Genomic DNA, 27,557 nt, shown 5'->3' with positions numbered 1-27,557 from the left:
GAAAATGGCTGCAATGAAACAAAGAGTGAAAAATTTAAAGGGGTCTGAATACTTTCCGTACCCACTGTATATTTATATATATAAAGGCTTAAATCTCTTGGTACAAGGACAGCCACCAGTGCTGCCCACACACATTCCTTAGTACACAATCTCTTTAATGCAGCAACAAACTCACTCACTAACCTGCTTTGTCTCGTTTTCGCTCCCTGGACCTTTATGTCACATACTGTACATCTGCAGTAAAAGGATCACAGGATCCTGATCCCAAAAGTACATTTTCCCACCAATGACAAGCTGAACTGCTGCCGTTAACCAGAGAAAATAAAGTAAACCGGTGGATGCAGAGCCTATTTGTCAGTTTGAATGCATCTTCCACCCGGATGCATATCAAGGGAAAATTCTGCTCACTGTTCAATTTTGAGTTTCTATAAAGATGCTACAGGGTGTTGGATCAAAATTAGGCACGCACGTTATAAAATCACGATCTCAATTCACCCCTGTTCGGGATTTAATTTTGAAATAACTTGGTTTAATTTTACAAACCGACTGGATCACAAACACTACTTTCTTTTTTAAGTTTTAAACAGACTGTATGAAATACATTAATAAAGCGCTCCGAAGCCCTGTAATGCTCTCCCTTCTCTTCACTGAAGCCTCTATGTCTACAGGCTTGTAGTGATGCGCAATGTATTATAGCTGCCACTTGTTTTGTTTTGTCATGTTTCATGTGTGCAATAAACTAAGAAAACAAATTGTGGCATAAAATCATGATATCAATTCTAAGCTAAAAAATTGGGATTCATATCTTTTCTTGAATTGTGCAGGCCTAATCAACATAAACACAAATAATCCCATGTGTATAAAACTAAAAATGCTAACAATTTCTTATCCTTTTTTCTGGGGAAGCGGAGGATTGCGTTCATGTATTACTTACAGTGACTCCAGGCTGAAAGGTGCTGATCAATTTCACAGAGCTCATTTCATTAAAGCTGAATGAATCTGTTGAGTGACAAGCAGTGAGCAGGATCTGGCGTCCTATTGGCCGGATAACAACGTAGCGGAAGGGTAACAAGGCAGCAGGAATGGAAGCAGGTCTCACTGGTTGAGTTGCTCTTCAAAGCTGTGGTTGCCTGTTACCCAAAGAGTTTATGAGTGAAACTGAGTGGTTGAGTTGGAAGCCGGGTGTCTCTGAAGTGGACGAGACCAGGTCCAAAAAGTCTGTTTCTAACCAGGCAAACCTTAACATTCCACACACTGCAAAACAAATCCAATCCAGTTCCTAAAATTCACAGGGAACTTTCCTCAGTCTCTCCCGCCTCATCATGTCCTTAGTCTCCACCGAGGACCTCCATAGTTCAGACTAAATGTGCAAATGTCCATATGACCCAAAATGCAGAACTTGACAAAAACAACACAATAGACAGAGAAGAGCTTTTTGCAGTAACACATCCCTGTCTCCCACCCACTGTAAGAAGTTATTTACACCAAACTGATTTTTAATTTGCAGGATTTAACTGAAATGAATCAGTTTATGTGCCACAAAACTAATGATAGAGACGATTAGTAAATGACTCTATTTAAATGTTCATACACTGTTACCTCCAAAGGAAATAATAAACAAAGATAGTAATTGCACATATTCTATGAAAACTGCAAAGCCAAAAGGAGCTCAGTGTTCATCACCTACCTCGGTTACTTACTCTACAGTTTAGAGTATGATATGAAACAACAGCTTTTAATGGGGTAACTTGGGGTCAATTTAACTCCAGACTTGCTTTTGAATGTTGTGAGTGATAATTCACTGTTGTAAGCTGAGCGTCTGAGCTGTGTGAACTTTGAAACTGACAACAAATCTAGATGCTGTAATCTTGTCTGACCGCATTTTGTAATAAAGTAAATTAAATATCACTTGTAAAAACATCTCCAAACTGTCCAGGTGGACAATTTGTTGCAGATCTTTGGCTTCAGTGGTAAAACGTATGTCACTTTTGCATCAGTTAAGATTCAGACAAAGGATTGCACTCTGATTAGATTTGAATTTAAAGACAGCCATCAGGCTTTGTCCTCTTCATGGTGCAAAAAATGTGTCACTTTAAAATTGTATTATATTCCCTTCCTTATAAATGACCTCCCTTCATCTTTACAGATTTCAAATCAGCATATTTTCCAGAATTAACTGGTAACTGCTTAAAATACAATTATTATTGTGATTAAATGCTCTATGGTGTTATTAGCCCCCAACGATGACTTCCAGGCAGCGCTGCAACCGTTAACTTCAAGGCACCTAACCCTAACCATTGCCTAATCCTAGTGCCCTCCAGGCAAACATCAAGTTGAGTTAGTTCTGATGCTTTCTCAACAGAAACTGAGACCTTTGAAGGAAACTAACTGTGGTGTCTCTTTAAATGTCTGATGAATCTTTTCTATGGAATATTAAATAATCTAAAATGTTTTTCACTTGACAGTGCCTCAAGTAGATCCTGGAGACAGCTGCAATGCAAACTATATCTAACATATAGCTATGACAAGTTTGTAGTCTTGCAGAATTTGGCAAAAAAACATAAAAATCGAGAAATCCCTCACACACAATTGATAAAAATCTTAAATCTGGAACTGGTGGAGTGTTTTACCCACACATGAGATGTGACCAGCTAAAGAAACAGACAAAGTGAATAATGAGAAGATGTCTGGAAAGTCACGGCAATGTTTCAGTTTGTTTTGGACTGGTTCAGAGAAGATTGGCGGATAGACAGTTAATTTGCTGGACTCTTAACCATCTCGCTGTTGTTAATGAGTGCTAAGAATAACCCTGATCATGACGGGAACACAGCCTCTCACTCTATGGATTGTCTTGTCTGAGAAGGAAACACAGATACTGCACAACCAGCTATTTAGTTTTAGGTGAGCCCTGCGGCTGCTGCAAAAACAAAGCTGACTATTAGGCCACATCACACATTAGCGTCAGAAGAGGGACCACAGGGGGGACGTTGGAACCGTTGCCATAGTGACAGGTGGCTGGAAGAACTCACAGTGGCTGTGACTGAGTCAGGTGGAGAGTGTGTTTTTGATGCGTTTGAGTTTGGCCCGGCGCTGCGTGAACTGGCTGGCCCTGGTTCTGGGCCTGAAGATGTGGCTGCGGCTGCTGCAAGATGTGCACCACCCGGCTCAGGGTGTCTGTGGTGGCAAACGCCAGATATTGGCAGCACAGCCAGTCCTCCAGGCTCACACCGCAAGCCGCATCAAGCGAGCGCTCTGCAAACTTGATCATCATTAGAGTCCGCTTCAGGTCCAGCCAGTTCTGAAGGGTGGCCTCGCGCTGGCTGGAAGTGGCCCCTGATATGGGACCCGTGCTGCTGCAGCCCAGTGCCGTAAACAAGTCCTCCCGAGGACCCCAAAGCAGGCACTGCAGGCAGGCGCGGGCCTCGGACATGCGGATCCTTTCAGAGGGGTTGACAGTGAGCAGTAACCTGGCCAGCTGCTGCAGACCCTGTGAATAGAGCGATCTGACAGGCAGCGGTGGCAGGTCGGCCCAGGTATACTCCCGCTCCTTCAGTTCCGGCGCCTCCTCGAAGGGGTTGGGCCGGTGCAGCATCTCATAGATGAGAATCCCAGTCTGGAACTCGTCACACTTGCGGTACTGAGTCGCCGTGACAATTTCTGGAGCAAGGCGCGACTGGTCGCGTAGCGTCCCTGGGTCGGAGGCAATCAGAGTGCTTTTCTGTTTTGCTTGAGAGAAGTTACTGATGATGAGGCGGGCAGGGCAGGTGGCATTGGCAGCGGCAGCAGTAGCAGCATCGGCAGAGGTTGCACCAGAACAGCCACCGGCACTGCTGCTGTTGTTGTTGTTGGGCTCAAGAACGTCCAGGTTCCAGGGGTTGCCAGGTTGGCAGTGGACCAGCAGCAGGTTTTCCAGTCGCAGGTCACAGTGGGTCACGTGATAAGGTTTCATGTGCTCCAGGCCGGAGCACAGCTGCAGCAGCAGGAGACAGACCTGACGCTCGTAGAGTTCCGGGTTATGAGTATGTCTTGCCACGCCTTCTCGGACAAAGTCAGCCACTGTCTGGAAGGGCACCTCGCGTGTGATGACCACCACTCGGCTCCTCAAGCGGCCAACGGTGTTCATGTGACCTGCTGTTGGGGTTTGATCTAATTTACCGTTTGGAGCTTTGGAGTCTGTCGCCTTGGAGCCTGTCGCTTTGGTTTCAGTCTTAATCTCCTTTTCTTTCTCCTTCAGTCTGTTTACATCTTCCTCTTCATCATCTTTCTCCTCCTCAGCTTCCTCCTCCTCCCAGGGCAGCAGGCGGGCGGGGACATCAGCCAGGAAGTGTCCACAGTCTTGCTGGATGTTGAAATGCACAGCCAGGCTCTGTCTCACTGCAAGACTGTGGAAAAATTGCTGCTGGGTCTCCTTTACTTTGCTCCGACAGATCTGAAGACGTAAAAATAAGAAAGAGAATGTTTTCATCACTTTAGGTTTGAGCTCTCAAACCTCTTGTAATAAAGCACAAACAAATATTGTCCATGCATTCAAAGTCTGATAAATCTTAGTCCTCTGTGCCATAGAGCTCCATTTTTGCCCCTTAACTATTAAAACACTTGCACTAATGAGCCACTCTGTTGCACTGGGTGTCATTTTCTTATATTTCTATGAACGTGGCCATGGTGCTTTAATTTTAGTTAGTTCCATATACATAAACATCCAGCTGTCAGAAAATCTTCACCAAATGTGCAGTAATCTGCAGCAAAAAATTATCCCCTCTCCGAGCAACGTTTGATTAAAAGAACATTGCCCAGCTGCTTCAGAAAATTATTCAAATCAAAAACTCTTTTTCTTCAACTATATATTTTAGACTTGTTGTTAAGATGGGGGGGGGGGGGGGGGGCATATCTAGAGCTGCAAAGGTGAATCGATTAACTGTTAACTATTGAATTATTGGCCATATTGATAATCAATAATAAAAAAAAATGTATATAAATATAAAATTCACTGATTCCGGCTTCCTAAATGTGAATATTTTTTTGTTTCTTTACTCCTCTATGACAGTTAACAGAATATCTTTGAGTTGACATTTACCATTTTTGACATTCTATGGAACAAACAGAAAGAAAATGGCCGATTAATTGACAATGGAAATAATGGTCAGTCGCAGCCCTAGACCAATCAATGCCTCCCCTGGAAGACATTCATAGTGTTGCACTCGGCTGTTTCCATGAAAAGTGAAATTAGTAGAAATAGAAATAATTTTGTAAAGAACGATAAAAAGAAATCTGGCTGCCCCCGTAAGACATTGGTGTTTTTGTTATTCTCATGGACCAAAAAAAAAATACGCAGTAACGCTAGCCTTATCCTTAACTTTTCAATGATGAAAGCTGATGTTTCTACATTTGTCTATTTAAATGTTTTCTGCCAAACAATTGTAAAAACTGATATTAAGAGTTTGTTATTCATTTTGATAAAATTAAATAAACAGAATTTGCTTACTTTGTTACCTCCTTTTGTGGGTTGGGGTTTATTTTTCCCTTTCCTTGGTCTCTTTGTGTTTTTATCTTAGTTTTTTCCCTGGTTCTGTCTTGTGTCCCCCTGTGTATGTTTGTTCTGCTTCCTGTTTTATTTTGGTAGTCTTGTCTCCTGTCTTGTCTTGTTTAGCTTAGCTTTGTTTGTCTGATCGTCCTGCCCCGCCCTAATGTGATTCACCTGACGTCTCACCTGTTCCCCATTACCTCTTTGCCTCTTGTATTTAACCCCTGTGTTTCCTTTGTCCCTTGTCAGATCCTTCCAGTTTGTTTGTCTAGGCTGCATGTTCCAGTTAGCGTGTTCATCTTCCCCGTGAGTTATTCCCTGTGTTTGTTTCCTGTGTTTTGACTCCCCCGGACCTGTTTTTGGACTGCTTCCTTTTGATCCTTTGGGTTTTTGTGTGTTTTGGATTTCCTTGTTTTTTGGACGTCTCTTTTTCCCTGTGTTTTTGGACTGTATAAATAAATAAGATTATACCTTCCCTTGCCTGCCTCCCTATTCTCTGCATTTTGGTCCACCATTTTGCTGTACCGTAACACCGCCAAGATTAAAGATGTTTTCTGTTTAAAAACTCTCAGTCCCACTCTGTTTCTCTTGGTTCTTTTATTTTTTGATACACACACACACACACACACACACACACACATATATATATATATATATATATATATATATATATATATATATATATATATATATATATATATAGACACACACACACACACACACACACACACACACACACACACACACACACACACACACACACACACACACACACACACACACACACAGTGTATATATACAGTATGTATAAGAATATATATACATATACACAGTGTACATATATAAGAATATAGATGCAGATATTTAGAGCGAAGAGAAGCAGCAAGCAGACTTCAGGCTGTCCCCGACTAGCAGCAGCTAGAGTCTCTGTCTCCTAAACCACAGTGACAGCCTCTGCAGCTTTCTACACTTTGATCAGAGCACAGAGAAGAAAAGGCAAGTCAACGAAAGAATCTCTACAGACATCACAACATTCACGCAAATACCAGCAAAAGAACAAAGTCATGACATATCACTGAGATATGTTATGTTTAACAATGGTTTAACTTTGTCTTCAAACTAATAATGGTATTTCATAATTATCTCAGACACATTAACCTACAGTATGTCCAGCTTTGCCGTCACCACCAACTAGGGGTGTGCAATGAAATCAATTCACATTCATATTGCGATTAAAGCTCTATAGATTCAAAATCGATTCATAGAATTCCAAAAAACGATTCATCTTTTGTATTTGTAATGCCGTGTATACTATCACATGGGAAAAGTAACTACATTTACATTACTGTGAATTGTTTTTTTATTTTTTATTATTAGAGAATTGTTTTTGAATCAAGAAATCAATTTTGAATAGAATCCTGAGCCTATAATTTGATATTGAATCAAGACATTTTCTGAATAGTGCACCCTACCACCGACATTAGCAAACATTTCAGTAACTAAAATATTAGTTTTTAAGATTAAGAGAAAGAATCTGTGATGAGACAAACCAAAATTGATAGTATGAAAGTGGGTGTTATATTAAGAAATAAATCTTGTTATGATTTTTGATCTCATGTATTGTTAAGGACAGTCAGTATTCCTTGAGGGTGCATTGCATTTTTATTTGTTTCTTTTTCAAACTGAGTCTTGTTTAATGCACTAATCACGCAAAAGAAAGAGAATTCCTGTCCAATCCCGATGCAGCGGGCCAAGGTTTGACTCCAATCTGCGGCCCTGTGCTGCGTGTCATTGCCACCTCTCTCTCCCCTTTCATTTCTTTAGCTATCCTGTCAGTAAAAAATATGCCCAAAACATAATCTAACAATAAAATATCAAGACATGGAATATATGAAAAATTACACATAATTGACACTAAATGATCACATTCTATATTTTATCATACAAAACTTTACATGCGTAAAACAGAAGTCAAAACCTTTCTTTAAGTAATAATGTTCCAATAAAACTTTTATTGCTGCTACCTTAATCATTTGACTTTACTACTTCTATTAAGCGTGATCTGCACCTTGGTGGTCTCTTTGGGATAATTTATGTACAGTTTATTAGATTGTAATGAGGGATGAAGAACTCTTCCCTCAAACACACTGTGCGACTCTTTAGGAATGTTCACTGGATATTTGTTTAAACATGTTGGCTGGGACTACAGATGCCTACAGATCATTCTTTAAGGGCCTTTTTGTGTAGTATTTTGATGGCAAATTTTGTAGGCTGTATTTGTGGCTGGAACCCAAAGTTCCAGAGTTAACAGGCAATCGGTTTCATTTCTTGTTTCGTCTTGTTTCTTTAATGCTGACATTTCAGAGATACTTCAAAGCGCACCAACTCACTCACTGAATTCCTCTAAGAGTCAAGAATTCACACAGACATGCTAAAGGTGGATTATGAATAATTAGAACTGCATTAAAAATATCACAGCATGTAAAAACTCATTTGCAGGAGGATCAACTACACTTACGGGGTTAAGGACGGCAGGAACACAACTGGGCCACATTAAAATGGAGAGTTGGGGAAAGTTTAATTGGGAAGCTGGGGCCTGTTTGTGTTCTGCTGCTCCTGGTTGCGTTATTTATGGATGAAATCCTGCTGCTAGTATGATGGCAAAGCTTTGAAGTGCTGTGGAGCGCAAAGAGTTCATACCCTGTGAATAATAACAACCTTCATTTATATCGGCTTTTTATTTAGCTTCAGTACTCTTCCGTAAGCTTCTGACGCCTACCTCTCTCCTCTCTGACACACACACACACACACACACACACACACACACACACACACAGAACACTGGCACAAGGTCGAGCCCTAAAGGCTCACAGATTATGTGCCAGCACAAACACCTTCCACCTTCCTCCGCCTTGTCTAAGGCAGTGGGAGGATATTCTTCAACACAAAAACAAAATACAATGATATCATAAATCTACTGCAAGGACAGCAACCCCCACACTCCAAATTTATCTTCAAATCCATCCCGATGCAGGGAGAAAACAAAGCAAGCACTCAAAAAAAAATTCATTCAAAATGTTAAGATGCTGAAAATAAGCTGTTTGTAGCAATATTTGATAAAAGTATACATTATAAACTACTTGCTTTATGCCAAAGCAAATCATACGTATGTGGGTGAACACTTCAAATACTTTTATTGATAAATGGGACAAACTAGCTTAACTTACTGTATGTTTCAGTGTCATACAAAGGATTTCAAATTGTATCATTTAACAAACTGCACTGAATGAACCAAATTAGGTTCTTTCAATACCAATTCAAGAAATACAATCATAGAACATCCAATGGTTTCACTTGGAATCAGCACTAGGGCTGGAACTAACAATTAATTTTGTTTTTTGATTAATCTGCTAAATATTTTCTTGATTAATGGAAAATAGTTGGTCAATAAAATGTAAGAAGAAATAGTAAAAAAAAAAAAAAAGCATTTAAATATCTGAAGATATTGAGTTTAGACAGTTAAAAAATCAAAACCTCACATTAGAGAAGCTGGATCAAGATAATGTCTAGCATGTTTGCCTCAAATGTATTTTACCTAAATAAAAAAATATTAAACCTCTTGTTTTACATTTTCTAGACACAAAAATTCAAAGATGCATCATGCTGGGTTTATTAGACAAAACTTGGCAGGAGAATCAAGTATGAGACTGAATAGTTGAATTTCAGTAAACCTCGTAGACTTTAATTACATCTCTCTGGGCCCTGAGGCGAGAGGCAGCATGTTTTATATTTATATTATACTTGTGTTGTACTGTGCAGGAAAATGGAATGGGTCAATCCGAATGTTGTCATTCAGGACAAATTGATCTATAAACAGAAACGGACATCTTACCTTGATGGCGTAGTTGACCAGTGGGTCCTTGGCGTAGGAGGCAGTGTAGTACACAGCGTCCCCCGCCTCACAGCAGGGTTTCCCAGTGGTCAGCCTGAAGTGCGACCAGCTGTCAGTGCCGAATCTCAAGTGATCCTTCTGACCAGCCATGAAACGGTCCTCGCACTTTGCTGCCAACTTATGCAGCGTGTCCGTGTGAAGCCCCCGGATCCTCCCCACCACCTCATCCCAGCTGTCTAACCCCCTGTAAAGAGCAGGTCTCTGGGGGTTGGAGCCTCCAGCGGCAGCACCTCGACCTGTTGTCCGACCCCTTCCAGCCAGAGACTCTGTACTCGGGTAGACCCGTCTCTCTCTGCCAGCGGTGACACTGGGTGTAGCAGATGCAGGTTGAGGGACCAAGGAGGACATGCTGTTAGTCGGGCGGCCCTTGCTGGTCGCTGTGGCAGCTGGTGGCCCCTCCAGGGAATCACCTCTCTCGTGGTCGTGGCCCCGATGAGGCTCAGAGCTGAGAGAGGAGCTCTGACTAGCCGTTTCCCAGGTAGAGTCCAAGTCGTAGATAGGGTTAGCCACACTCAGGTTGGTGCCCCCAGGTCTAGCCTCAGCCCGCGGTCTGAGACCGCCCTGGACTGCCTCTTTGCATCCCAGGTTTGGTTCGGTACTGGACCGAGGTACAGCCTTCTTAGGTAGTGGTGGGGGTGTGGCCTTTGGAGCTGGCTGGTCAGCAAGGCCGTCCAGGTCGATGGAGGCCAAAGTATCGTTGGATGCTTTGATGTTTCGTGGCTGTTTCAGTGGGATCATGTTGGCTCTGGATTGACCTAGAGAAAAAGAAAGATAACATTTGTGTTGCATGAACAATGATAAAGAAAATTTAAAAAAATATATTTTCCTCAAATCATTGATTTAAAATTTTTTTAAAGGCAAATGTTTCAGGTTTTAAAAGGCCCCTTTTTGTCAGCTAAAAATTTAATATTACTTAATTGGAAGTCTCCACTGTTCCCATGTTTCACAAGGCGGGTCAATGAAATGCTTTCTATGGCTAAGATGGCTACAGATTCATATTAACAAAAGGAATTCACAAAAATACGTTTTGAAGGTGTGGAAACCATTTTTGATATTGCTTGATGAGACCAATACGTCTGATCTGTGTGTTTGCTACGTCCTTAATCTGAGCACGCTTTGATCTTGCAATCGGACAGCCCTTTACCTATGTGTGTGTTTTTTTTGTGTGCTTTTTTTCGTCTTGTCTAATTTACTGTGTGACTGTTGTGAGAAAAAAACGTAAATAACATAAAATAATGTCTTAAAAAAAAAGGTAAATTGTACTGGCCTGATAAATGTATCACAATGTATCACTCAATGTGACTTTCACAAATGTACAATCGGAATCCGACACAGCTTAAAAAGATATAATGACACCCGAAACACATATCATTCCACAGTCTTTTGCCACCAGGTTCCCCAGAGCTTCTTCTTTCTCCTATCTGCCGTTTTTAGCCGCTCATGTCTATGCCTCTCATTAACATGAGGTTCTGTGCTGTGACACATGACGAAACTGGTGGCCCTGAGGAAAATTCAAGCCAGAGAGCAGGGCAGCTGGGCACAAGTCGCCCCGCCAACCATTCAGCTGCCCAACTCAATATACAGTTCTGTTCTGCAGTGAGGCTTAAAGAGGCAGCATGGAGAGCACATTTATCACTGGCTTCAAGTGACCTTATTTTACTGGGATGGTGGTCAGAGGGAATTGGAGAGTTAAGGGGTTGATTGGACTCCCACGATGCTCTCTGGAGTCGAGGACCACAGAGGCAGATGGGTCACAGACAATTGTCTCATAAGATGAAAAGAACAAAGAAGCCGCACCACTTGCATGATGGGAATGAAACAGCCTGATTGTTTTAACAGAGTGGGTGTACTACGAGGTCACACTGAGCACCAGGGAATACCCCCAATTTCTTGGAGGATCACAATGAGAGGCTGCTGAGTGTTTTAAAAACATGTCTTTTAAAGTCCCGTCTTTCACCAAATTTCCCGTCTGTACAGTAAAGGCATCTGCTTCAACAAACGGTTTCTCTTTGCGCAGTGCAAATGCTAGGGATCACATATTCTTGTTCAACGACACAAGTGACTCCTCACGTGTTTGTCATGCTGCCATCATCTTAAGCAAGCAGAAGAAGCCTTAAGAAAGAGCTGTTAGGATAAAGTAAATCAGTATTGGTAATCCTCCCTGGAACTAGTACATTTAATGTGTTCCTCCACCAATCTGCAGTAATCCATCCAAGAAAACAACGTTGTAGGGATCTTGTGTGGCAGCAATGTGACTTAACTGAATTACATAACCCTAAATCAGTCTGTGATTGTCATTTCAAAATCAAGAATACTTTTTTACTTTGTACTTTTTTAAAATAATTGTAATACATAGAAATAAATGTGAGGATAAAAAAACCTGCACAGAGGGCTTACAATCCCCATATAGCTAATATGAACATGTCACCTTACAACAAACAACCTAATAAATTAGGGCTGCAACTAATTATCAGTAATCTGCCAATTATTTTCTCAATTGATCCTAGGATATGGAATGTTAAAAAACATTAGAATGTGGCCATCGAAATGTTTTCAGAGCCTAGATTGACGTCTTCAAATTTCTTTCTTTGTCCAATAAAACTAGGCGCGGATTATATGCTACATTAATAACAAATTAACACAATAGCACGTACAATTATTTCTATTATTTGAGAAAGTATAATTTATTTAGTTTGTGATTTCCTGTAACTGTACGAGAAGCGAGCACAACAAAAAAAGTTAAACTAAAGGTTTACCGTGACATAAGTCTTTAACATAACTACACAAACTGCATAAACTACACAGCTGCAAATGTACTGTGAAATAATAGGATCAGATTTAGTTATTTAACTTGCTATATAATCTGGGCCTGGCAATTCTGTATTGAAAATTTTTGACAAAGAAAAGTGGTACCAAGTAATTGAAAGTGATAATCATGAGAACAAAGTTCTTTTCTTAGAATTTAAAATGCACTAAAAGACTGAAAATTCCCAATCCCTCCAAAATCTGCTCCGGATTAAAAAGATAACTTTCTTATCCTCTCAAACACAGAGACTATTGTGTTTGAATCAACTCTTTTACTGCTTTCTTTTTCCTCCACCCAAAACTGAGTACCGACACACAGAGGCATAGAGGATTCATGATTCCTTTTTCTTTCAGTACAGTATTTATTTATAGACAAAATCTACACTAAAACTTACTATTTAGTCATCTCTTCATGGGCTGGACATTATAAAACTAAACATTCAAATTGAAAGAAAAGTGACTTCCTACACTGAGTGAAATACAAATTATTGTTCTTAATCTTGATATACTGCATGTCTATATATATATATATATATATATATATATATATATATATATATATATATATATATATATATATATATATATATATATATAGATACACACACACACACACAAACACACATGTACAGTATAAACAAAAAAGCCACATCAAGGCCCCTCATTTAATTCCGTTAATTCAGTATTCTTTTTTGTAAGGAGATGAAGGAACTTGTTGCCACAGCAGAGTGATTAGTGTTCAGTCATCATTCTCCAATAAAACGACGAAGGAGGTGGGTAGAATGAAGAGGAACTACGAGGAGGAATGAAGTGAGAACAGTAAAGTGGGGGTGGGTAAAAGTGAGGGAAGTGACAAAGACAAATACAAAGAGGCAAGAGGGTGAGCAGGAGGCGCATGATAGCAGAGAGATAAACGAGGGACTGGGGATAAAAGAGATAAATACTGAGAGAAAACAAGAAAAACAAGCCTACCTCAATTCCACTAATGCCTCAAAGTTTTAATGGTAAACGCGGTGCAGCAGCTGTGCAAGGAGGTAGAGTGAAACGCTTATTTCTGCCTCCATCCCCGACAGTCTGTACGGAGCCGCTGGTGCCAACAGGCAAGCTCAACGCACCCACCAATACTGGAGATTTCTCACTGAGTGAGGCAGCAAGTGCTCTGCCTCCTACTGCCTGATGCTCTGATTAAAACACAAATGTACTGTATATTTAGCCAGTGAGAGAGCGAGAGACACTGAGTAAATGTAATTCTCCACTAAAATGTGCAAACACTAGATAGTGTAACTGGAGCCGCAAGTGGACAGCAGAGAGAGCGAAGGCAAGTCGGTTCTATTTCTGCAATTCTGACAAGTAAAATAGACAAGAAAGAAGTCGACACTCACTCAGCCGCCAGGATATTAATCTGGAAGGCCACACGCACCCTCCCTAACAAAAATGATGTGCTGTTACAGTTCAATGTTTGAAGGCAGGAAAACACATACTGCCTCGTTCCTCATTAGCAGCACGTAGAAGAGTAAAAATTAGGCTGCAGGCAGCTCATCATGCGTCATCCAGAGAGCTTTTAACACATTCCCAAAATGCCTACAATGCCAGTGAGCAGTCTGAGCTTCACAAATACACACTCACCCACACACACACACCCTTGTGAAAAACACTAATTAGTGCAACGTTGACATCTAAACACAAACACACACTTTGTCTCTGATGAATCCTTTAACAACAAAGCAAGACCCACACATCTTAAACCTCACATAACCAAACAAGAAAACGTGCAAACACTCAGTGAATCACCTCAGTAATGCATTTCCTCCCAAAACCCACACTCTCCACCCAAACACTTTGTGTTTCTATTTCTTTTTCCTCTCACACACCACTTGATCACAGCCAGATCCTTTCCCACACACAGAGCTTCATGTTTTAAGTGCATAGCTACTGAATGTTTGACAGCTGGCCCTACCTCTCTCTTCTTCCCATCAGTACTGCAAAAGCTGTCGAACTCTGAACGCCACGCCCACCGGATGGGGAAACAAATCTCCATTGACGTATTGCGTGAAGGTTTATCCGTGGTCAATTTTGTCTGCTAGCAACCAACAGAATCATTCTTTAAAGCTGCTGTGTGGTGATATACATTACTAACAGGGTAAATAACTCTAAACTTGAGTTTTTATAAGCTGCTGACCCTAAAACAGAGCTTTTATGAAAACAAAAGTGGACACAGACGTGAAGAATCAGTGTCAGGATCCCACAGTCTCCTCCCTTGCAAAAGCATGGTCTAAATCAATCCACCACCACCAAACATGTAACACTAAGCTGCTGAAACAATCTAATGTTAAAATCTCCACTCAACTGGCTGCAAAACCGGCACTGTAATAGAAAAAGGGTTTTCATCATGGTATTTGAGGAATGTAATGTTAAAGTCTGCAGTACAGTAGTATACTAAACCAGAGAGGACTTTTGGGCATACTTTTTATTTGATGTTTTTGTTTCTATGGTGATATCTGAAATTGTCATGAGCTGCTGGGAATGAAAAAAAAAAAAATCTTAAAGAATTAGGCATTGCTGAAAAAGAATTGAGTCTCTCTTGCAATTTGGATTTCTTGCTTTCAAAAAGACAAAGATATATCTGCACACTGTGGTCTTGCTGCCAAATCTTCATTTTCAACCATTTGAAACAACGGTCTTCAAAACCGAAAGCTGGTTTGAAACAGCTTGTCATATAGGATAACAGTAGAACTGAGAATGAGACAGCAGTACGCCGGATGAATTTCAAGGATAGTGCGAACACCTACAAGGATTTATAGATGTGCTTGTGCCTCCTGACCCTTTCATCCTTAAGCAGATGAAACAATTTCTCAGTTATTTCTACACCGATCCAAATGATCACACATTTATTAAGAATAAGTTAACAAAAACAAAAATATACAATTGAAACAAAGTCTGTTTCTATTTTCTAAATTAGCTTTTTTGACTCCACTCACTTTGCTCATTTACACTGGAAAGCTCAGAGCAGACAACTTTTCATTCCCACTGGAAGTTGTTTTTATTCGCTAGAAAAGATTAGATTTGTGAACTACAGGACAAGCAGATAATCAACTTTCAAACCTTTTTTCAAAGCGGACTTGAACATTGCCATGTCAGATCAGACAATTAGGAATATTTAGAGAACAAAGATTTTAGTAATATGAAGTCTCAGATATAATATGAGGATAAAAGCTGATATGAGACTGTTAGCAGTCTGTGGTCAGTCGTGTAGTACATATTCTGGTAATGTGGTTATTAGTGCAGCCCTACTTTAAACTCATCAATCAGTTAAAATATGGTTTTCAGAAACACAACAAGGACCAAGGCAATGAGACAGAAATAATGCAAAGACCAGGATTTAGAGAAAAACAGGAAGGTAATCTGTTCATGTAGAGTATGTGAGTAAGTGGTCCACTCTGTACACTTCTGCATGCCCATGAAAACAAATGTCTCACTGTAAATTACAGCTCCACAAAAAAGAGAACTAACCTCAGGGCACAGATTTCTACCTCTAGCTGAAATGACATATTTCAAGTTATTCCAGATTCCAAGATACAGGCTGTGTGTGACAAGATGTGTCAAGATTTAGAGCTCCAGCTGTTTTAGCAGGGAATAAATTATTAACTTGTCACAAGGAGGTGTGCTGATGCTGAAGAAAAGTAAAGTCAGCTATTTAGGAGTGAAGTGAACTGCGAATAATGAGGAGGTAACATATTTTGGCAACATTCATCTACTGACTCTAGTTACCCTAGCAACAATGCTAAACAGACCCTCTGTATGGAGACATGTGATGCTGTCTCTGTTGTTCAAAAAACTAAATCTGTGATCAGTTTTATAAAATACAAATCAAAACTAAAACATCTGCAAATTTGACAAATATACAATTTTCTGCACAAACACAATGTAGTTGAGCCCTCTCTAGCTTTTTTTTTTCTTCTTTTTTTTCACTGAGGCATTGTGGTGCAAAATCAGCAGTTTATTTGGATTTTCTCCCCATGTTTCTCTTCACCTTTTTATGAGTATATCCTGAGCTGCAAGATAACCCTTTTCTTTCCTTTTGCAAAAGGAAACAAACACCTTCTGAAAGCCGTGCGACATGTAATCCAGGTAAAAATCAGTTAAACGCATAAAATAGTGAAAGTCATACTGTAGTGTGCTGTAATTCTGTTGTGAATGGATTAGAAAGAAATCAGTGCAAAGCAGAAGGAATATGCTCATTTTTTAACAATAAAAGCTTGCTGACTTTGTGGTATCCTCACTTACCTACATAGCACAGTGAAGAACTGTTTTAAGTACATGCCTGAAGCTTTACATAAGTCGTCCACACAGACATTAACTTCTGAGAAATTGTGTCGTTCTTACCCAGGTTGCTGTATGTAGCACTGCATTGGCTGGAGGCAGGTGAGTGGGAGTGATGGGAGTGATTCCCGTCTTCCTCTGGCTCTCCGAGGCTGGCGCTGCACTCGCTGGCTGAGGCTGCCGTGGCAACCTGGTTGGCATGGCCCTCCTCTCCCTCCCCAAGCACCAGCCCCAGATTCACTTTGGCAGGCAGGAAGGCGGCACGGGGCAGCTCCAGATCCCTGGCATTACTGGCACTGATTGGTACCTGGCTGCAGATGACAGAGAGAGGCATCACTCGTTTAGTTATGAAAATGTGGAATACTTGCTCCATTAACAGTTTGATGAGATGAATAGTTTCCCTTCTCCCTTTGTTTTTTGTAATCTATGATGATGTCATTCCCACTGCTTTGAGGTTTGTTCATTATCGTTGGTGATGATGTTTGATTCTGCATTAAAATATCTGAAAAAAAGTCAGAAAAGAACTGGATAATAACAGCAAGCTATATTGCTGAGACGGTAGTGTTTGTTGATGATAAACGAGCTGCCATTGAAGAAGGCTTCAGTCTGTCATTGTCCATTTTGTCTATGACAGATAACTGTATCTAACATCACAGGATATGAACAAAACAGGCACACTAACTCTAACCCTTGCAGCTGTAAGTGACGGGCTTTTGAAACCTTGTGTGTTTTATATGCAACAATAAATATCTTGCCTAAGGGGAGGTGTAAAAAGAGGCAAAGCAGGTCACAATGGTGTGTGGTAATATGTTGGTGGCTATGATTTGAGATGTTTAAAGAGGTGAGATGAATTTCATCTGCACAGCAGATTAACCAAACTGTGTGACGAAAAGGTGGCAGACTTGAACGTGATTATTAACGGTCTTAAAAGAAAAACATAAAATACTTAACATAGCTGTGGGAGTGTATCGAGGCATTCTCAAGCTTAATAAAGTAGACTAAACAATAAAGAAGTCACAATCTCCTGCTGAGTGCGGAATTACATATTTAAAGTGCAGCAACATTATTGTAGATCGTCATAAAGCAATTGATGCGAGCATTATGGAGTGTGGCATTCTGAAATAGGATGCCTTTCCATTTATGATTGGTTGTGTTTGTCTCAGTAGTAAAGCTGCTCTTTAGATGACTTCATAGTTGATGAATAAACAATGTTCCCTATTACAACAGGTTGCCACCCAATTTATATTCTGTATATGTACTGACAGCGGTCTAGCTGAGTTGTGGGCACTAGAAATCTGGGTCATATCTTAAAGTCACTGATGGTGTGTTATCACTAAGAGTGTTGAGACTGCACAGTGACTCCAATCCCAGTGTGAAAGCCCTGGGTATGCTATGACAAGATTTGTTGTAAAGTGTAGCTTGTCGCTGCCAGAGATGCAACGTGTAGAGGCGGTCTGCCACAAAGAGTCTGTCTTTGTAAGAAATCGACATGACCACTTTTACCCATGAGGCCTGTGTGTAAACGGTGTGACACTATTTGACTGATGTACAGGTGGCGGCAACACGCCAAGATATGCAGCAATGTGAGAGAAAAGGCAGGATAGGGAAATGGCATCAAGAAATCATTCATGTTCATTTAAACTAGTTAAGTATTTAAAAAATTGCTCTGCAAAATTTTTGTGACGAACGAAATGAATTAAACCATTACTTGACGCCCCTCTCTTCTTCCTATTTCTAATATGAGGGCTTAGCGTGGCCTTGGAGAGTTGTGGTTTGAAGAAAGAAAGATTGGTACACCTGCACACAAACAAAAAGAGCCGGAAAAAGAAACATTATGTTGAACAAAGCTATTCCTTTAAATTAGAGTTTACTACGAGATCAAGTCACAACCAGATGTTCTTTCACAGTCACCTGGGTATCTACGGATCGTTACTCTATGCTGAATCAACCTCAACAGCTAGTGTTTCATAGAGAGCCATCTGGGATCAGTCTACCTGTCTGATCACAGTAAATCAGATATCCAAAGCGACCCTTGTACTGCCCTCTGATCTGATAACAGTTTTGCCGCGGCCTTTCAATGTGACCTGACTGAGACATTCCAGTCTCAGGCCACCTGGGTTGTGACCACCCAGGTTAGGTGACATTCTAAACTGTATTCTAAACAACTGTGGATTTTAACCCGCATTGTAATACACAAAATAGCTGCTACCTAGCTCTTCAGCATTGGCTGGCACTACATTTTCAGATTCTGTTGGGTGGCATATTGTTTACTTTTCTGTCAGTCCTGTTTTGAGTTCAAATCTTATTTGCCTATTTAGCTTTTTTTGTCTTGCTGAATAATAACAAAAAAAACATGTGAAGAACTGCTCAAAGTAAAACAAAAAAGGTCACAGACGGTTCACAGAGCTGGTTTCATAGCCGCAGGTGTTGTAATAGGTGGGGCAGGATTGCAGTAATGTTTGTATTAGCCTCTATCAGATGTGTCATTTCCTTTGACAGGAGTTGTGACTACACATGTTGCTTAATGACTAATGATGTATGTGATCTTAGGTAGACGTCCCTGTCAAGACAAAGAACAGCTTAAGAGAGGTTTTTGTCCACTTGAATGTGGCCTGTAGCAGACTTTTCTTTACAGCGTCTGTTGCACCAGTAAAAAACAAAGAAAATTCTTTCATCACCAACAAGCTGGCCAGTTATTCATAAAAAGTGTCAAATCAAGTTCCAAGGCCTTGGTGTGTGTTACCTTTATTGAAGTCCCAAAATGATTAAATGAATATTGAAGAGGCATTTGTCTGAATAATCATTTTAGGCATTTGTTGAAGATGTGTGATGCCGAAAGAACATTCAATTAAATTAATTCACAGCAATATGTATCTAAAAGAACACTTAATGGTAAAACAATCCTATTCTTTGTTACTAAAAAAGTTATGTATCGTCAAGAGAACATACATGACTGTATACCTGTAGATACATTTGGGTCAAGATACTTTTTAGTTTTCACTTGAAGGGTGACTATCATTTTCTAGGTAAACATTTTAAAACTGATACTAACACCAGTATAGGCTAGTTGGAATACACATTGGTGAAGCTGAGGTGAAGCTGAGGTTATAAAAAAATAACATTATCTTGTAGCCCTCCAAATACGGACAGATGTTTGATATAAAAATGTGATTTATTGTATCTAACAGTGTATTTTTTCCCCTTCAAGTTCATGGTGTGACCTCGCTCTTGAGGAGGGGGGTTTGACGGCTCCTAGGCCTATTAAGTCCCTTTGGTTACTGGGAATGGCTAATGAGGACTGATGATTGACAAATGGATCAACTGATTGCTCACATGTCTATAAATAGGATTGTTTGGGCAGTCATTGAGTCTCTCTCCCTCCTCCTTATTTAAATTAATTGGGTTTAATTGAGTAAACGTGTGTTCTCCACATTTTGTCATACCTTTGAGCCCGGTCATGACAATGCTAATATGAAAACAGTTGTGTTGTGCACTTGCTATCACACTAGCATTGTTGTAGCTAAGGATTTCATATGAAAGCAGTGTTCTTTATAAGGAACAAAAGTGCAATATTTTGACATGACGTGATAGCAAAGGGAACACTCAAGGAAAACAACCAGCTGCCCATGTGTCTGTCTCTACCCTGGGGCTCTGTGTCAGAGGAAAACACCAGATCTGACATGTTTATGATCTGTCTTTGTAGACCACAAGCCCTCTGTGTCTCTTTTAAAGAGGGTCGATCAAAAGCCTCTGAGTTGCCACAATGCATTACTTTAGGCCTTGCCAGCAGTAGACAGCTAATATCAAAAGGCCCAGCCAAACAAAACAAAAAGAGTAAGTAAACTGTGAAAAGATGGCTTAAAAAGAGGCGCACAAATGAGTAAAATTGCAAATAAAACAGCATACACATACTGTATAATCAAATGCCAAAAAAATGGTAAAACCACTCCTGACCTCTTTTATTCTGTCCTGTTACTGTCAATAGGAATAGGGTTAATAAAATGCTTCTGGATTGAACTAACTGGACATACTGTACTTTACCGTACACAAGGGCATAACTAATATTAAGTCTACTGAAAAGCAGACTATTAATCACATACAGCTACAAACTAACCAAACAAGAATAAATCACAAAAAAGACAATCTCTGGCACACAACGCTGTATGAACAAAACATCCAGTGCAAATACACACCTTGAGAGGCCCATGACATAATGAATACCTTTATGGCTGCTACACGTATCAATGTCAGGACCTGACTTGTTTAAACAGTATGTAGCTGCCCCAGTGCATGTCAGTTTCTTGGGCTTGTGTTGCAAAAAATTTACAATCTCCAATCCAGAAACAGAAATCCCATAATCTCAAAAAAACTCTCCTCCCCACTAAGTCAACATGACTTCACATGGCCTGGACACACAGGTAGTTACAGGAAAGAATGACGGAAAGGGTTTCCGTTCTTACCCACTGTACTGGCTCACACAGCTTCCCATCTGGAAACCTTGAATACGAGGCAAAGTTGAATTTACATTCTAGGGAGAGCCGTTAGCTAGCTTTGAAGAATAAAAAAGTATTTTCCTGCATTTGTTCTTTCCTGGTATTCCTCTATTTCTCCCTCTTTGAATGATCTTACCTTCCTAAGGTAATGTGTGTCTGTTAGTGCTAAAGAGCACGCCCACTGTTCGCCAATATAACTGCTTCCAGTCAAAGTAAAAAAAAATACCTTAGTAGGATTAACCCCTCATCTGCCAATAATAACAAAAAGTCTGTAGAATGTTTTTCAGAAGACTATGTAACATAAAAAGTGCTTTTACTGACTGGAAAATTAATTTGCACCACATAAATTCTCTTTCAAATGGAGACAAACAATATTACAATTTTGTCAGTAATAGTGGGTAGTGCAAGCAAGTGGAACTTGAAAAGAAAGGATTAACTAATAAATATCTAATTTTAGCAAATGCTTTGGTTGAACAAATTCCAAAAATTGTAAATTCACAGTGAATTGAAAAAAACAACAAATCTTTACAACTTTCCCTAAAACTGAAATGAACCTTGCTATTGACAACAATCAGAGAATCCCTTTAATGTGTGCTTCTAAAGCAATGTGAGGCACTTATTCACATTATATAAATACATTCTTTCCCCAGACTTTATTCTGTCACATCTTCTTGCACACAACCAAAGCAAGCTGAGGTACCAAAGGAGAGTTCAGCTATTTTCTGTGTATGGTTCAACTAAAAACCATTTGCCAATACCTAAGATAAACATCAAATACAGTGGACACTAACACTAACATTAAAACCTACTACCAAAACAACAAGTCAATAAATAAGTTACTCATTGGTTGTGGATACTATAAACAGCAGGGTCACAACAGAATATTTGTAAGAGACAGGTTTAAAGAAAATAACACACAAGACCAAAAGGTGAGATGCTTTAAAATGTGATGTATTAAATCTGGTCTGCTTTTAGTCTGATTCCACATTGACTTAACTGTTGGTTGCTAGACAGTATGTGATTGTGTCTGGTACAATATTGCAAAAACTAATAGTAATATGTGCTTAATCAATGACTCAAGAAAACGTTAATTGCTTTTTTGGTAGCAAAATAAGTGAAGGAATGCTTTTATTAAAAACAATTGTTCAGCATTTTAATGTTGAAGCAAGATGTTCCTATAAATGAGATTAGTTTAGAGGATGCAGTTGAAAATTAATAAAATAATATAAATAAATAGTAATGCATCATCCTCTGAGGGAAGTGAGAGAGAACAACAACTTTGTTCTGATTAATGACTCATTCTGGAATCAAACTTTTGGGCAACTTACTAGGTACTCTACCATACAGTACAGCATCTTATGCCCATTTTCAGCATGCTATTACCTAGACATCTCAAATCAATTTCAAAACTAGTGCATACTTGATTCTTGTAGCACCTGTTTTAAAGTTAGAGAAAAGCCAGTAACTTCGGAAAATGAATAGATGACTAGAGCGGAAACTTTAGGAGAGAAAAAGCCGGGAAGCTAGAAAAGAGACAGAATGGGGACGAGCTCTTGACAGGATGAAGGAGAGAAAATTCAAGAGTTCAAAGTGCTCCGGGCTCAAAGGAAAAAATGTGGTATGGTAGAGGAGCAAAGATTCCATGAAGCAGAGACAGTGATATTAGAAACCATGCACCTTGAAAACAACCCAGGAGATACTGATAATATGACGGTGGCAGGGATACAAAAAGAGAAGAAAAAACGGATACAGTAAAGAGCGAGGTGAAAATTTAAGTATGACAGATCAGGTAAGAAGATGAACAAGAACATCAGAAATTGTACCTGCGCTAAACTGTAGGTATGACAAATGCTAAGAAAACAATTTCACAGTGCTATTCCTACTAATCATGTGGGTGGCTGTCTGATACATTTTGGGAAACACATGGATGTTAAACGACACTCTCCAAAACAACTTTCAAAATACATCGAAGCCCAGATGATGTTTGAAATACTTTTCTGTACTTGATAACATGATACATGAAAAAATTATGTGAATTCGAGTTTTTTTACTCAGAAAATAAGATTCATGTCTGATGGTTAGATTCATGTTGAGACTTATTCATTTTTGAAATTTTGGAGCCCCCCCTGCATTGACTCTGAGGACCCCCTGTTGAAGATCCCTGCTGCAAACAGTAAGCTTGGAAATACTGTGCTAAAACAATGATTAACACAAAATGGATTGGCAATGTTTTCAGAGTGCATTATCCAACATTAGTACTTCACATTATAAGAAGTGCTTTCACTATACAGCTTTTCTGATGAATTAGGTTTTTTTTGGCCACTGCAGCATCCATTTGACTAATTACCATCTTTGAGGATTTCTGGGCACTTAGCTTCATTTCTAAGGCAAAAACAGTTCACGTTCAACAGAAACAAGCTTATGATTTAGAAAAGAGAATACAGTGCATCCGTCACATCTGGCTTATCTTTTTCTGACACTAATACTCACACTGCAGGAAACTTACCCAAAGAAATTAAACACAAGGGGCAACAGCAAGTCCAAGAAGAATAATGAACTTATTATGCAAGTATACAGTGACTACCCTGCCAAGTTGACTGATGATAACTGGGTGTGTGTCATGTGTGTGCGAGGCTTTGGTGAAAATTGAGGAGTTAAAGAGAATATGACATCTAAAGCAGTGATAAATAGAGTAAAGGTTCTGATTGCTATTGGATGACTTGTAACACACTAAGTTTTTTACCTACTCCATGCACATGTGCATACCTAGCAAATGATGAAATTCTATTTTTGATCCTCACTAAGCTCATTTACAAATTACAAAGTGATACTCTACATATATTCACCATAGCCATGCCAATTTGTGGTTTGAGATTTTCAGTCCACTGCAATAGGTGTCTACTTCAGCAGTTATATATTTTTATTCCCCCCTCAGTATTCTAATACAGTGGCGTCAGAGGGGTAATTAAAATAAATACCTAAAATCCTTGCTGATGAGATCACATCCAGGTGTTTGTAAGGGTGCTGTTCGCCCTGGGGTCAGAGGTGTGGATTCCTTGCTCTCTTGAGGCATCAGTAGTGCATTTTCTCTGCACTCTTCTACTCGTAGTTCTCCTTCTTCGTCACCAGGGGTGTTGCCACTTTCTGGTTTGTAGGTGAAGATGATGGTTGGCTTCTGGGTCGGATCATCTGGCTTGGCCTCAGTGAACCAGTGATGCTGTTGGATTGGTGGTGGTGGAAGCATGTGAATAACTGTGCCATCAAGCCCAACCAGCTTGCCTTTGTCCCTCTCTCTCTCCATCGTCTCCCTCTGCTCATCCTCGTCTTTCCGCCGACGGAAAAAGCTCTTAAAGGAGATCCAGCGTTTGGGTTTGGAGCTTTCTGTTGAAATACGTCTTCCCTCTCCACCTGGACTTGCTTCACCCCCACTAGGTCGTACAGGAGAACTGGAGGCAGAGCTCTTGGTCCAGTTGCCAAAATGTCTCTGGAGGATGTTAGAAGCGTGGTAAGGGGAAGATGTGGATCTAGGAGGGGGGAAGGGGGCATTGGGCTCTGATCGAGGACTGGAGAGTGAGACAGCAGCAGAGGCACTCTGGGATTTAGACAAAACTTTGGAGGGCGTGTCCTTCTTGGGTTTGGAAAGACAGCCATCAGTTATGGTAAAGAGAGACTTGGGTCGGGTGAGCGTCTCCCTCATGGCATCAGGTGGGAGGGCATACAACTCTTCAGAACTGAGGGTATTAGCTTGTGCTGAGGGTGACTCTGGAGGAGACTGGGGAGGTTGGATGGAGGCCACAATCTGTAAAAGTACAGCACTGGCCTCCTCCCTGTGGCTTACCACTGTTCCAGAGGACAAAGCTTCATCTGTATTATCATCTTTACTGCAAGTAGCATCTCCACTTGTCTTGTAAGTGTGTGTAACAGCATTGGTAGTAGGGCTGGTTTTAGGCAGCTGTGCAGTAATGGCAAGAATGGCAGGGGAATTTGTTAAAGTAGTGGAAGAGAGGGCCCCAACTGTTGAGCTCCTCCCAGTGCTTGTTACAGTGCTAGAGTCTGTAGTGGTTCTAGGTTGTAAATTTGGTGCTTTTGGTACTGCCTCAGGTGGAGATTTTGTCTCTTCAAAAGAGACTCTCTCTGATGTGCCTCTACCAGAGATAGTTTTCTCTTTTGAGGAGGACTGGACACTCTCAGAGGACCCAATCTCTTCATACGTATGGCTGGCTACCCTACTACCTACCCCCTTTGGCTGTGGCAGTTCACCACTGAGTCCCAAAAAGCTCTTGTATACAGCTAGGTTGTCATATGCACTTGGATTGATAACAATAGGTACCTTAACAGCATTCTTGGAGCTGCGGGCATATGCTGGTTCATCTCGAATAATAATAGGAAAAGGAGGCATGCCTGCATTATTGAAACTGTTGAACTTGATCTCTGATAAGTTGTAAGATTTCACAGGCACAGTTTGGGAGGAAGATAGCCCAGCAATGGGTGAAGTGGGAGCTGATTTGTGGCTGAAGTGTTGAGTAGGGATGGAGGGGCCAGGATTACTCGCAAACCCTAGATCCACTTTAGGTATCTTTTGGCGAGGACTTGTGCTTGATGTCCACACTTCTTGATAGCGTATGTTCCCTGATTTCTTTCGCGGTGCACCTGACAGGGCGACAGATGTGGGTGACATTGGCATCACAGGAGAAGGCGAAAGAGGGGAGGTTGGGGACAGGGGTTGACCTAAATGAGCGCTATAGAACAATGTAGGGCTGGAAGGCATTGACAGGTTTTTGGGTTTTGCGGTAGAGTCTGGAGTCTGCTCATCTTTGTTGGTCATGGACGCTGACACGTCAACTACAGTATAAGGCTTACAGATCAGCGATTTTTCCAAATTCACTACACGGTATGGTTTAGCCTGCTCCTCTGTGGGACTAAAACTAATAGTGACTGGTTGACCTGGAAGGGCCTGGGGCATTGGCATGCCTTCTTTGCCATCCTGGTCCTCTAATCTAATGGCCAGGACAGCCTTGTGTGTTTCAGTCACTTTGAGTGGACTCAGTGCTCTGTGGACAGGCTCCTTTTTCGGGGGAGAAGGGAAGGAGAAAGGTGCCTTAGAAGATGTGGGAGAACGCAAGCCATTTCGAAGAGCACAGGGGGCACTGCTCCCACTGCCGGAAGTTGTTTGAGAATCCTCTGGAAGAGATGACGATGATTCTGGGGAAGTGGTAGACTCTGAATTTGATAGGAAACCACTGCCTTGCACGTCATGGGGCCCATAGGGAAGAAGAGCTCCATTGGAGTCCATAGAGGGATATCCATTCAAGATCTCATCATAGCTATCATCATAGTCCACTGCACAAATACGCTGTAGTGAGCGGTTGCGAAGGGGCACTGTATTCCACTTTTTCCCTGCAGCAAAGGGCACTGGAGACAATGTGGCAGCGCGGAAATTTGAAAATCGTGGTTGGCCTCGCATACGGATCTCCATGGCAAGTAACTCTTCATCACTTTCATCCCAGCTCTCATGTTCATCATCATCCCTTTCAGTATATTCGTCCTCATCCTCCTCATCATCATCGGAAAACTCAGGGTAGCAAAAGCGACCACCCTCTGTGCTAATGACCTCAGAGCTATTGCTAAGGGATACCCGTTTTTGAGCAGTCCCACCACCACTATAACTGCTGCTTCCCATGGCAAGACAGCTTGAGGCTGGAAGGCCTCTTTCCAAGGAGCGTCTGTATGAATTACTGATTCTTCCCCAAAACAAGTCCTTGGAACTGGAAAGGGGCATGGGGCTAGGGCCAGGGCCTAACCCAGCAATTTCCTTTAGTACATCTGTCAGTCCACTGTTGTTATTTCCACTAGGGGTCATTGGGCTAAGTTGTCCATAACCTTCAATCTCTTCACTGCCATCCTCTCCTTCATTGTTGTTGCTGGGCCCACCAGGCCTCTTACGGTTCAGTCCATTGCGATTCCAGACAGTGAAGGCTGATGTTTTGCCCTGTTCTATTACATTTGATGGTCGTTGCAGGTTACCATCTGAATCCAGTCCTGCAGAGGAGCAGGGCAGCATCATAGTGGGCTTAACAGCAATGGTTGGTTTCTTAGCAACCGGTGGACGAAAGTGTCCTGAGCGAGCCGACCCACTGCCAGCCTTCTGGGAGTTGATGGTAAGGTTAGTGTTGGCTCTGGCCCCAGCAGGGGATGGATAGTGTTTCTGAATTGTTGGAGGCCTTTGCTCAGAAGAAGGCTTCCCTTCACTACTCTGAGCCAGACAGTGCAGACTCTTAGGTTTAAAGCAGTTCTTGCACTCGCCTGGTTTCCACACGTGCTCGGTGAAGGTGCTGCAGGCGGACATGGCAGCTGGTCCAGTGAGAGAACCTGATGGGTCAGTGGACAGGAAACCCCTCCATGAAGCTTCGGGCTACAGGAACTAACTGTAGTGATACTATTCAAGGCTCAAATGTAGAGGATACTG

At 41.0% G+C, this 27,557-nt stretch overlaps 1 protein-coding gene and 1 long non-coding RNA gene across 2 annotated transcripts in view; one reads left to right on the top strand and one right to left on the bottom strand.

The window, feature by feature from the left end:
• LOC117949144 overlaps nt 1-1,870 on the top strand; it is a 21,191-nt gene extending 19,321 nt beyond the window's left edge. Inside the window, exon 3 of the long non-coding RNA XR_004657631.1 lies at nt 1,858-1,870. This is a non-coding gene — a long non-coding RNA (uncharacterized LOC117949144). The remainder of the gene's footprint in view (nt 1-1,857) is intronic.
• peak1 (pseudopodium-enriched atypical kinase 1) lies at nt 1,494-27,557 on the bottom strand. Its single transcript, XM_034879174.1, has 4 exons — nt 24,070-27,557; nt 16,662-16,909; nt 9,414-10,228; nt 1,494-4,429 (listed from the first exon to the last, which is right to left on the bottom strand). Exons 1-4 carry the CDS (start codon nt 27,435-27,437, stop codon nt 3,026-3,028), a joined length of 5,835 nt encoding a protein of 1,944 aa, XP_034735065.1. The 5' UTR covers nt 27,438-27,557; the 3' UTR covers nt 1,494-3,025.

The sequence above is a fragment of the Etheostoma cragini genome, chromosome 8, assembly GCF_013103735.1.
Source record: "Etheostoma cragini isolate CJK2018 chromosome 8, CSU_Ecrag_1.0, whole genome shotgun sequence".
NCBI lineage: Eukaryota > Metazoa > Chordata > Actinopteri > Perciformes > Percidae > Etheostoma > Etheostoma cragini.
This window is presented reverse-complemented; position numbering and strand designations above follow the sequence as displayed.

What these genes read in the sequence shown, in the direction of transcription:
- peak1 (XM_034879174.1), bottom strand. Translation starts at nt 27,437, where the DNA reads ATGTCCGCCTGCAGCACCTTCACCGAGCACGTGTGGAAACCAGGCGAG. An exon ending in TGCTACATACAGCAACCTGG is followed by an intron (nt 10,229 to 16,661) that starts GTAAGAACGACA and finishes CTTTTTCTCTAG; the next exon opens with GTCAATCCAGAGCCAACATG. An exon ending in TGGTCAACTACGCCATCAAG is followed by an intron (nt 4,430 to 9,413) that starts GTAAGATGTCCG and finishes TTACGTCTTCAG; the next exon opens with ATCTGTCGGAGCAAAGTAAA.